At 35.5% G+C, this 13424-nt stretch overlaps 1 protein-coding gene across 50 annotated transcripts in view; it reads right to left on the bottom strand.

Annotated features, from left to right (window-relative positions):
* The window catches only part of Clasp1 (cytoplasmic linker associated protein 1), a 233682-nt gene that overhangs the window by 206227 nt on the left and 14031 nt on the right, over nucleotides 1–13424 (bottom strand). For all 50 annotated transcript variants that reach the window (XM_063258869.1, XM_063258879.1, XM_063258886.1 and 47 more), the window contains exon 2: nucleotides 297–775. In XM_063258869.1, the coding sequence (XP_063114939.1) occupies nucleotides 297–491 (195 nt within the window). In that variant the 5' untranslated portion in view covers nucleotides 492–775. The remainder of the gene's footprint in view (nucleotides 1–296; nucleotides 776–13424) is intronic.

Genomic DNA, 13424 nt, shown 5'->3' with positions numbered 1-13424 from the left:
ATTGCAAGACACAGTAGAATTAAATTCAAGGCTGTATGTGTTTGTACATTTCCAACATAAGACCTCTCTTTATCTCCTTACTTGGCCTTCTCACAAAGGGTTTAAGGGTAAGGATTATTTTATTTCTGGCTAAAAACAAAAACAAAAAAAGTCTCCAAAAACCACAACCTGTGCGAGCATCTTACTGAAGCCAAGGAATCGTACTTATTGCTCACTTAGGACCCTTTTATAATAGACAGTTTTGGTGTAGCATGGCAGCCCAGACATCTTTCAAAAGTGCACAAAGCACAGCTTACCTTATAATTGCTTGAGTTCACCCAAGAGGTAGCGAGTCCATCCACAAGCTTATCTAACATGGTCTGGTCATGCTCAAGGTCAGCAGACTTCTGTTTATCTGAGAAATAGTCTATAAGTTCTTGACCAACCTGCAGTCGTTTCCCCACATCCTTTTGTAATACCTGAGCCAGGCAAGACTCCATGCGAGGCTCCATGGTAGAATTCAAATCCAGATCCAGCAAAAGCTAGAGGGCAGTCAGGATGCCTCCCTCCTGGTAGCCGTTCCAGGGAGGCCGCCTCTTTGTTTGCTGAAGGTTACTAAGAGCCTGTGTTTCAAAGATGCAATCCGGGGAATGGTAACAATGCACCATGTGTGTCTGAAGAGCAGCTGGTAGGATATTAAAAGTCCAATTTAAATAACTAGTAGGAGATAAAGGAGTGAGTGGCAGAGTGATGTTCTACTAGGTCTGAAATACTTCATATTTTTCAGCAGTCCATTCTGAAAAATAAGAGAGGAAAACAAGGGATCAGCACAGATAACATAAAGTTCAAATGTTACAAAACATTAAATTAACAAAAAAGCAACTCATGCTGTAGATTCATTCATAAACACATGTGGAGTGGGAAGCATGAACACTTGGCAACCATACTGGACTAACATAATTATTACATTTATCAAGAGCCCAAAGAAAAGCGCCAACGAGCTATATAGTTGACAGGCTGATATTTTCACAATCTCCTAGCTTGCAAATGCACCAAACAGAAAGCAATGTTCTGCTTTAGCTAGCATGTTTATTTGTAACTTTAATTCTGCTTCCCTTCAAACATATAATACCACTCTGTATCTGAACCACTTGGCACTTATTGCCTTACTCTCAGCCTCCCAAAAAAATTTCCTAAAACTAGAAATGGGCAAGGTCCATAAAAACACCACTGAGCATAACGGCCATCTGGGTCACATTAGTCAAAGAGAGCGCCTAAATCATTTTTTTCTCCACAGCTTTATGTAGGTAAGAAGCCCCTGCTACCTGCTCCTCCTCCTCCAAAGAAGAAAGAGACAAAAGGAGAAAAAAATAACAGATTCACTCACGTTTTGATTAGTGACTGACTGCCACAATATTGAAGGCCAACGATTGCACCATTTGGGCCTTCTATTTTGATACAAAATCAGATCTCAAAATCATGGCTGGGTAGTACAAAACACAATATGGACAAAGTATCAAAATTATGGTGGTTGGGGGGGGACGTTTTTGTTTGTTTTTGTGTGTTTGTGATACTGGGTGACCAAACCCAGGACCCTGTGTATGCTAAGTGTTCTACCAATGAGCTAAGTCCAAGTCCTCAAAACTCCCTTACACAAATTATACAAGCTATGTAGCCAACCTACAGGTGCTAGAATAGTATACATGCATTTCTTACTTCGACTTCTTCTCTTCTAAAATCATGACTTAGTCCCTTTCATTGTAAACTACTAAGACCCATATGCTAGGCAAATACTTTATCACCAAGTTACATTAATAGCACCTATGCTTCTTGAAGGTAACTGTACCATAATAAAGGCTTAGCTGGGGCTGGGGATTTAGCTCAGCGGCATAAGCGCCTGCCTTGCAAGCAGACAGTCGTGAGTTCAATCCCCGGTACCGATAAAAAAGAAAAGACAAAAAAATAAAATAAAATAAAGGTTTAGCTAAAGTAGGTCATAAATTCATATACACAAAACTTATAAAATAACAGACTGGAAACCTCACACATCAAGCAGAGAGGATTCTCATTTTCTCTCTCCCTCAAAAAAAGTAATACTTGTCTTTTACACTTACTTTTACTAAGCTACTTTTGGGGGTACCTCTTTCACACTTTTGAGTGTTTTCTCTATTTCTACTGTCAAAGATATTCAGGGAACAGGTATTAACATAGTTCCAAATTTACAAAGCAGAATTCAAGACCTTCTTCTCACTCTTCTCCCCATCCCCTTCCTTCAAAGCAGGTATTATCTATCACTAGTCCCCTATATATCTTTCAGTAATATTATTTAGTTACGCAAGCAAGTAATACTTTTATACGTTCTCTCCTCTCTGTAATGCCCTAGGACATTATCTAAGCATTTACAATTAAATCACAAAAGTAGAAATCAGCAATAAGCAAAAGTTCATATAGAAACAATTTTATAAAAAAAAAATCTCATGTTTAAAAATGCTGAAAACTTGAGCCAGATGTAGCAGCATCCACTGTAACCCCTATTCTACTGCAGAACCTCACTCCTTCCTGCGCCCTCCCTTTCATTTCTTAGTGGCTTCCACACCCAGGTAGATGACCATCACCCGCTCTTGGCCACCTCTTCAGAACTTTAACCTTTACCCTTCCAGTCATTTGCTGTCAACATCAGCAATCTCTCCTCTACTGGCTGATTTCCAGTCACCTGTAAATGTCCTCTAAATCACCCACCTTTGAAAGGCCCTCCTTGAGCGCACATCTTTCATCAATGACACTGTCAACAATGAAGTGTCTCTAGGCAGTTGTCATACCAGCAGCTCCACTCATGCATACCTTAACCTTCCAGTCCAGTTTCCCCAACTCTTCACAACTACGAGGTACACTTGTAGGGATCCCCAGGGACAGCCTTATTGGCAACATTAAGATTTCTTTGCTTCTAAATAATTCCACCTCAGCAGCATTTCAAAGCTGATCACCCTTTCTTCCTTGTAAAATTGCTCACTTCTAGGAAAACAAGTCATGCTGTCCTGCCACTTCTCTGGCTGTACCTACTCAAGAAACTTTAACCATCTCTCACTACTCATAAGAAACTCTGCTTGTAAACTACCCAGCAGTGCTAAACACTAGAAACAACTCTCAAAAAGCCTGGAAATTACCAGTCAGGCATGGAACTGAAAGGCTGGACTGATACAGGGCCCAAAAGCCAATTTCTAGAACCAAAAGTAATAGCACTTTGGCCTTTCAGGGAACTCTGTACAAGTCTTCTTTAAACTGCAGAGCCAGGACATAGTTAGGCATATAATTATTTATTCTGAAAAGGAGATTAAAACCCACAAATAGAAGAGATTAGTTTTAATGTTCGATTGCCCAGTAGGGTGAATATAGGTGAAAATAAGTATGTTCACAATTTAAGAAAATGTTTTTATCTCCCAAAAAAGAGAAATGTTTGAGTTAGATTTATTCACCTTGATTTGAACATCATAAAATGTAAACATGTATCATAACTTATGTTACTCTATAAAGACATAATTTTCATGTATCAATAAAAATAATATTTTTAAAAGCTGGAATTACTCAAATGAAAACAATGTTTTGCAATAGAGGGGAAAACTCAAAGTTAAAATAACTCCAGGAATAAAGTCACTCCAATGTGCACAAATTACAGTGTAACTGTGACAAAATACACTATAAATGCTCATAAATAAAAGGTTCAAGCTCACTATAGTACACTAAAAAGGTAGATCACATAAACAAGAAAAAAAAGCATTAAAGTTGATTATTCTCTGGCCAAGATTATAGATTAATTAATCTTTGTGCTTCTCTATATAGATTCTAAATTTTTTCTACAATGAATACATGTTACTTTTATAACTACAAATAAAACATTATTCAAAAATCAGACACTACTACTTCACAATGGATGAAAATCTGCCTTTCAATATTTTGGAATGGAATGTATACCTATTACTAAAGTGTAAACTGAGAAAAAGCCTTAAATTCCTAAGAAAACAGAGCTAGTGGATCAGTTAGCTAAAAGTGGAAAAAGAAAAAGGGAAGATATACACAGGTATCAGGTAAGATATTCAAAATGGTTAGTACTTGCCTTCACTAATATCTTAATGAAGAAATTTTTAAGTCCTTTCAGATATTTTAAATATTTATTTTCTAAATGTGCATTGTAAAAATAGAAAAAATTTAACTTCTGTGTTCTCGGGTCAAAATAAAGTACCTTTAATGTACTTTATTATATATATATTATTACAGTATATAATAATATAATGTAGGAGCTGATTCTACCTGTTCCCTACAGCTCATGACCCACTCTGAGACGAGTAAGTCAGATGTGCACTAAAACTGCTGAAGCCCCATGATGGGGCCAGGAGGGTTCTATTATTCTCTTTGCTTTGTATGTGTTCAAAATCATCCATAACTTTAAGGTTTTTATAACACTCTTTAAAAAAATTTTATGTGAGAAAATTATGATAATAAAAACATAACTTAAACTGGAAGTGATGGTGCACACCTATCATCCCAGCTACTCAGGAGTCCCACAGGATTATAACAAGTTCAAGGCCAGGGGGGCAGCTTATAGAGATCTGATCTCAAAATAAAAATTTAAAAAAATAAATCTGAAGGGCCAGAGATGTTACTCAATGTAAGGGCCTGACTTTAATTCCCAGTAGCACCAAAAAAGGGGGAGTTAAAAATTTTTTTTAAAATAACCAAAATAGGTCAACCTAAACTACATAGTGTGACCTTGCCCCCATCAAGAAAGCACATTATGTATAAATCTTACTCAAAAACAAAAATAAAGTGTGTAAAATAAATAAAGGACAGTTTGAGTAATATGTTTCTGAGTGCTTTCTCTATTTAAATTTCTTCTGTTTGTATTTCCTAAACAGAAGGAATAAAGGATACAGGACTCCAAACTAGAACAGCAGTTACTTAACAATGACAGTCTTATTAAGCCAAAGCAAAAGCTTTATACTATTTTTATTCTCCCAATGCAAAAATATAAGCATAAACATAAGGCTGATATAATCAGTACATTGATTTGTTACATTACCTAGGCTGTTAACCCTGGTGGGAAAAATAATAAAGTAGATTACAAGTACCCAAAGAAGGCCCGCCATGGAGATGAGACAGCCCAGCAGAGAACCAGTTTTTTATGAGGGAAGCAGCATCACAAACAGGCTACGGTCAACATGCTGGCTCCTCTACCAAGAGCAAACCTCTGTTTCCACTCAAATCTATGAATGCTTTACTTCCGCTGTGTCTCACAGAGAGCTTCACTTACAGCTTCCTATTCGTGGCTGGTTTTTCCCCTTTTCTGTTTACTAAAACATGGGGTAACTGAATCTGAATGGCTTCTTACATTTTCTAGTAACAGCTTTACCACATATCATAAACCATTAAAATCATCCTTAAGTCAGCAGTTTTATTACATTCAAAATTGTACAACTATCACCACTAATTCAATCATCATTCAATCAAAATGATACCTCATATTTTTCAGCAGTCACTCCCATAATTCTTTCTTGAAGCCTATGAAACAAATAGTCTTTGAAATTATTTGGCTGTTTGGGACATTACCTATAAATGAAGCTATAAAATATGTGGTCTTTCTGGTCTAGCACCTTTCACACAGCACACTTGTTTTCAAGGTTTTCCCATATTGCAGTATGTATCTGTACTTTTCGCTTTCTGTAGCTAAATAATACTCCATTGATTAGATATTTCACATATTGCTTACTGGTTGATGAATATCTGGGCTATTTCTGCCTCTCGCTAAAACCAATAAAATTACTATGAACATTCCTGAACAGTTTACCAACATTTGTCATTGCCCTTCTTTATTACTGTAGCCATCCTAGTAGGTGTACAGTGGTATCCTACTATGGTTTTGATTTGCATTTTACTATGAACTAAGATTTTGAGCTGCTTCTTATGGACATGGTGGTTATTTGGGCATTTCCTTTAGAGAAACAGCTAACCAAACCTTTCGTTCATTTTTCAGCTGGGCTATGCATCTTTTTATTATTCATGAGTTTGTAAGGTACATTCTGGGAAAGTCTTTTATGTTACATTTTTTTCTATAAATCTGTGAAACGTCTCTTCATTTTCTGGATGGTACCATTTTAAATGAAGTTTATTATTTGGATGAAAAACAATTTATCTATTTCTTTTTTTCCTTAAGTGTTATGTGCATATCCAGTTGTCTCACCGCCGTTTACTAAAAAAAATACTGTCTCTCCACTGAACTGTCCTTGCACCCTGCTGAAAATCAATTGGTCATAAATATCAGCATTTTTTTCTGCACTCTCATTCTATCCATTCATCCATATGTCTATATTTGTAAAAGTACTTGATTGTTTCAATTACTGTAGCTTTGTTGAAAGCTATGACAGACTTCCAACTTTGTTCTTTTTTAAGACTGTTCTGGCGACTCAGGTCCTTTGCATTTCCCTACAAATTTTAAGATTGGTTTCAGTTTTTGCAAACAAGCAGCTGGGATCTGAATAAAGTTGATCTGTAACCAATGACAAATACTGCCATCCTGACATTAAGTTTACCAATCCATGATGATTTCTCATTTATCTAGATCTTTAATTTTTTTCAGTGATGATTTATAATTCAGAATATGTTTCACACTTTTAACTTTGGTACTAAACTTTTAAATTCTTTTGTATGCACCATGAATTGTTTCCTGAATTTCATTTCCAGACTATTCATTGGAAGTATATAGGAATACAACTGGTCACTGTATATTGATCATGCTGAACTCATTTATGAGTTCCAATAGTTTTGTTGGTTTTGTTCTGCTGTTAGTGTTGTTTGCTTTTTTGAGGCAGGGTCTTGCTATGTAGTTCAGGCTGGCCTTGAAGTTACTATGTAGTCCAGGCTGGTCTTGAACTTGTGGCAATCCTCCTGCCTCAGCCTCCCAAGTGCTGGGATTACAGGCCTAAGGCACCACACTCTGCTAGTTCTACTAGTTTTATAATAAGATTCCCTAGGATAGTCTATATATAAAATCATGTCTTCTAAAAACAGATTGTTTTATTTCCTTTCCAATCTGGATGGCTTTTCCTCCTTCCTCTTAAATATTTTTAACAATACTGAACAGAAGTAGCAACTAAAAAAAAAAAAAAAAAATCCTTATCATATTCCAGATCTCAGGAAGACATTTAGTCTTTTTTTTTTTTTTTTTTTTTTTTTTGGAGACAGGGTCTGTGTTTACATTTAGTCTTACATCCTTAAGTATCATTGATGTCATCTGTGGGCCTTTATCACATCAAGGAAGTATCCTTCCAATTCTCATCTGTTTAGCAGTTTTATCAAGAAAGGATATTAGATTTTGTGAAATGCTTTTCTTATAGCTACTAAGAACATGTTATATTCACTGTCCTTTATTAATTTTGAATATGGCGGTGATCTTCAGATATAAAACCAACCCTACATCCCTGGGACATATCCTATTTAGTCATAGTTTACACACCTTCTGATACATAGTTGAATTCAGTTTGCTAGTATTCTACTGAGGAGTTCAACATCTGTATTTGTAAGGGCTACCGCTATCTAGTTTTGTTTTCTATTGATGTCTCTGCTGTTCATACCTAGTGAATAATATCCTCATAGAAGTAAGCTGGAAAGTGCTACATGTTTTTAAGAGTTTGTTTCAAAGTGATGTTAATTCTTCATTACATATTTGGTAGAATCACCAAATACAAACTCATCTGGGCTTTATCTCTGAGATGTTTTTGACTGTTAATTCAATCTCTATTTATTATGGGTATATTCAGATTTTCTATTTCTTCTTGAGACAATTTCAGGGTTTCCTAGAAACGCATATATTTTGGTTTTCTAATTTGTTGGCATATAATGTTTCTAATATTTTCTAATGATCTTTTGTTTCCCCTTTTAAGATCAATAACCATATCCTTTCTTTCATGTTTGATCTTACATGCAGTTTTTTTCTTGGTCAGAATAGCTCAAGGTTCGTCAATTTTACTTACCTTTGCAATTTTTATTCTGTCTACTTTCTCTACTTTTTTCCTCTACTTTAATTATTTCCTGCCTAGTATTTATTTTTCTTCTTTAGTTTGCTTTGGATTTAGTTATTCTCTTATAATTCCTAAGGTAAAAGGTAAAGCTATTGCTTACTGAGACTATTATTAGGTTGTGTTTTTCTTTTTAATAAAGACAGAGTCATAAATTTCCCTTAACACTGCTTTTGGCACGTCTTCCAATTTGGGGCATACTGTTTTTGTTTGTTTTTTAAGGCAAAATAGCTAGTAAACAATGAACACTGACTACCAAACAAATGAGTACCAGGATTTTATTTAATTATAGTAAAACATACATAAGCTTTATCACTTTAACTACTGTTAAGTGTATAATTCCATGTTTACAATCATCACTACCATGATATGCTGTATTTTGTTCGCTTTTACTTCCAAGTATTTTCTACCTCTCCATGCGATTTTTCACCTTGAGTCATCAGTGATTTAAAAGTATATATTTTAATTTCAATATCTGTGAATTTCCAAATTTCCTTCTATTAATTTCATTTTACTGTGGACTGAGAACATATATTGTGTGGTTTTTAAATTAGTTTAATTTATATTGATGCTTGTTTTATGACATAACTTATGGCCCATCCTAATGTCCAGAGGTTCCTGAAAATAATGTATAACCTACTGTTATAGTGGGAGGGTATTCTATAGATTTCTGCCCCTAAATGACTTAAAGTTTCCCTGTATCTAGACTAGCTTTAGAAAACAAAATATGCCAATTGCCTAAATCTTAATTTTTCATTTTATTTCTCAGTTTTATACTAACTACTGATTTCTATATATCCTTTTACTTAAAGATGCTCCCTTTAAAACAAAATCTTAGCTTCCTGAACCACATGCAAAGTTCATTTCTATCAGCAAAATCTGCTCAAAAGCTTAAACAGGAAGGTACATGCACAACAGTTTGATTTGCTAAGATGTTTCTAAACAAGATAATCCTTAGACTTAGGTAAATCAGAAAAAAGAGAACATTTGATATGTCATTCAATAGTATGACAGCTGACATGGCCATCCTAAACTTCCCAAAGGATCTGGGTTTCACTCAGTTGAAAAAAGAAAACCAATCAAGTACTGAGTATTTAATGTGAAGACAGAAGGTCCAAGAAGGGAGAGAATATAAAATCCAGATGAGTTTTTCTCTGTTACTGAGTGAAATAGTCAAAGTATTAATACAGTTTACAGTGAGCTTTCACATCAATAATTTAAAACAAGCACGGTGAACAGAGATGTAGCTCAGTGGTAGAGTAGCTGCCTAACATGCAGATGGCCCAGAGTTTGATTCATAGTACTGTAAACAAATACCACAAATGAAAACAAGATAAGCATTGTTACTTTACATTTGAAATAGCACTTTCCAATTCATTAAGTGATAATACAAATGTCAATTTGTTTCTCTTCCACAAAATTTTTCTAAGTACCACTAACCAAAACTATTTTGTGTTTTGGGCTTTTGTTGTTTGTTTGGCTTAGTTTTTCGAGACAGTCTCACCATGTAGTTCAGGCTGCCTTTGAACTCACTATGTAGCCCAGGATGGTCTCAAATTCACCAAACTCACCACCTCAGCCTCCTAAGTGTTGGAATTACCACTAACTCCTGCAAAACCTATTTTACAGAAGAGAACAAACAGATTAAAAAATTTAGAAGTAAACCAACTTGTAAGATCATACAAGCATGGAATGGAGCCATGATTTGAACCAAGGTTTTTAACTGCAAATCTGGGGCTATTTTCACCAAATTGCTACTGTTTTTCTACACCAACAATAAATGCAGGTCTGAGAATGACACACATATGTATATATAATTTATAAAAATGAACCCCGAAGGAGGACATGCCATTCACTTAATGTTTTCAAAATAACAGCAGAAGAAATTGAATAAGGAGGAGCATCTACACGCAAGAGGCCCATAAAGAACAAATGAAAAGGAAACCATACGGATCCCACAAGTAGCCCTAGGAAGGGGGTCAGCAAGCTTCACTTCTGAAGGTACCCTCAGTATTTCCCAATGAAAAGCCAAAGCTATGACCAAGAACTAAGACAAGATGGGCAGTAGCAGGGGGACAGAGGAACAATGCAGTGGGAAGGGGATAGAATCAACCAAATATGACCACTGAGGGAAAAACAGGTGACACAGAAATAAGAAAACTGTAATTTCTGCAGCTGCTTGTAAATCTGCAATTATTCTAAAATGAACAGTTTCAAAAACAAGAAGAACTTTTAAAATACACATGATGTCAACAGGTTTTTGGTCCTAGTTTCCTAAATTCAGTGAATGTAACTGCCAATCTTCTAGCACTGCCCTCAGTGAGGTCCAAGTATACTGGGCAGAAAACAAGTAAACCATGTAGGACAACACAGTGTGTGAAGATGCTTTCCTGCCAGGCTGCTTTTCTGATGACTCCTTAGGGTACAATGAAAAAAGGACATACTACATCCAACAGTGAGACAAGTGTAAAGGCGCTGCTGGCCATCTCTGTCTTAGATACACCTCAGTACATATGAAAATACAGGCTTTTGTTTATAGTTCCTCACCCCCACACCTATTTTCCCTTCTCCCGTTCCATGCTCTAGCCAGGATTCATATTGAGAAAATAGAACCTGGTGGACTAGGAAAACCTTTAGTTACATTTCTCAAAAATAAGGAGCCCTGCACTTGCTAAAGCAAAAAAACTAAATTGAGGGTTTTAGAACCTCATTTATTCACTGACAAACCAGATGTTACTGGATTTACTTCAAAACTTTTAAGTGCAATATATAAGCCAAATGGCAAGAAAAAAGAATTTGTAACATCAGATGGACTACTGAAGACAACTTCATACACTACTTCCTAATCCTCCCTCGACCATACTTCAAGCTCATACAGTTTAATTCTGTTACTTTACTAAGCTTCCTCTTAACAGGGGAATTTTGCTGTACTTCTCAAACTATAATAGTCACTACAATTAATCAAATAACACACTGACCTTTACGTTTTACAGATGAGAGGAAATTTCTAAAAGAAAAGCTCCAAAAGAGATGTGTGCCTTAACAACATTAACATGTACCAGGCTGCACAACACAGAGATACTGTACTCAGTTTCCACACTGAGTTATAACTGCTCCACTATTATTCCACTGCTGATTCCCACTGAACATTAGCATGCCTCTCTTTACAAAAATCAAAAAACTAAAAATCACTCTAGTCTTACATTTAAACAAACAACCAAAACAAAGAGCACTTAAAAATGTAACTAAGCCCAGCAAGATGCCATATGCCTATAACCTCAGCACTTAGGAGGTTGAGGCAGGAGGGTTACACCAAATCTAAGGCCAGCTTGGGCCATATAGTGAGTTCAAGGCCAGTCTGAACTACATAGTGAGACCCTGTCTCAAAAAAAATAAAACCAAAGGTAAGTGAATACAATCAAATATGTGCTTTAATCAAATATATTACTGATAAAAACAAAGAATTCATCTAAGTAAATAATCTGTCCAGTATGTCATAATGTATATACAGGATGAAGTTGTTTGTTGCAGCTATTCATAAAAATTAATCAAATAACCTTACAATGTTCAAGAACTGAGAGCAGAGCATGTAGCTATTAAGAGTAACAGTATAAATACATTCTTAGTAGCCCTATAAAGATATTGATATAATCAGTTTAGAGAAAACAATAACTAGAAAACAGTGTTCATGACATTTTCACTTAGAGAATAAAAAGTGAGCTGAACACAGTGACATGAGCTTGTAATTCCAGCTCTGTACCTAAGAAAATCATTAAAGCCCAGGAGGCGAAGACCAGCACAGGCAACATGGTGAGAACAAACTTACAAACAAAAAAATATATATACATTTACATTTGTCTTCACAGAAAAAGTATGGAAAAAATACACTAAAATGTGAACACTATAATTCTGAAAATAAAAAAGTACTATTTACATAATAAAAATAATAAATGTTAGTTAAGTTTGGTGGCACATGCCTGTAATCCCAGCATTCAGGAAGCTGAAGCAGGAGGATCATTGCAAGTTTGAGACCAGTTTGGGCTACACAGTGAGCTCAAGGCTGGCATGAGCTGCATAGCGAGACCCTGTCTCAAAACAAACAAATAAATAAATATAAATGTTAAACAATGTTGGTGCTAATAAAACAATCATGAAGCCTTTAGGGAACTCATGTAATGGTTTGTGTGTACAAAGATCATCTGGAAGCCTATTTAAGAAACTAAAACCTGTGGAAAAATAGAGAAGAGGATGGAGGAAGACATATTTCACTCTCTCCTTGCACATCTTTAAACTTTTAAGCCACACAATAGTTATTTTCAAAATGTAAGTTTTAAATATTAGAAAGTACAGTATCTGTTCATATTTCCTAGCTAAATCACACTCTGTCCAATAAACATTAGAAAGTTGTTGTAAAGTTAAATAGAATTATAACCTTCAGACCAGGGATACAGCTCAGTGGGAGAGCACCTGCCTAGCAAGTGCAAGGTCCTGAATTCTATTCCCAATACAAAAAAAATTATAATCTTCATACTAGAGCCATCATCAATTATTATATGAAGAACTGAAAAATCGAAACAGGTAATGAAGTAATGATTCAGGAAACTGTCTGTATTCAGTACTCAACTCCAGAAGACATCAATGGAAACGTGTAAGAAAACCAAACCTATTCTTGAACCTCATCCACCTATGAAATTCTCACTAAGTCAAAAAGACAACAAAAACAAGACAAGTATTCAGTTCCCAAGTCTAAGTCAGGGGACTGGATTGAAGTTCTTTACATTGTCTGACACACTGCTCCTTCCTTAGCCTCTGAGTAGCTGGGATAGCAGATATGTATCAACACACTTGGCATCAGCTCACTTTTGATCACTGAACGAAAGTCATATTTTAATTCAAAGATGACACGTGACATGGTTATATGCTAATTTGAAAATACATTTTTCAAATGTATTAAATACAGGGCCTTATTATAGGCTGGTTTTTGTACACCCTTTAAGGTAAGTAACCTGGCACCACCTCTCAAAATTTTATGGTATAGGGGCTGGGGATTTAGCTCAGCAGCATAAGCGCCTGCCTTGCAAGCAGGCAGTCGTGAGTTCGATCCCCGGTACCGATAAAAAGGAAAAAGACAAAAAAAATAAAAAATTTATGGCATATAATCTTTAACCCAAACTGTGAATATCTGGGAATTTATGTATTTATAAATATGCAAAATAACATTATAGAATTATGCTTCCTAATATTATTTATAAATGCAAAAGATCAGAAAAAACTCAAAGCTAATCTATAGAAGATTTAGCTAATTATGATATTACATATAATATCCAGCCATACTAGTAATTAAAAAATTAAGGAAAAGGGGGGCTGGGGATTTAGCTC

Source organism: Cavia porcellus, unplaced genomic scaffold (genome assembly GCF_034190915.1).
Source record: "Cavia porcellus strain 051 isolate PalLab524CR breed Dunkin Hartley unplaced genomic scaffold, mCavPor4.1 scaffold_12, whole genome shotgun sequence".
Lineage (NCBI taxonomy): Eukaryota > Metazoa > Chordata > Mammalia > Rodentia > Caviidae > Cavia > Cavia porcellus.
The sequence above is the reverse complement of the archived record's forward strand: the minus strand, read 5'-3'. Positions and strand labels throughout refer to the sequence as shown.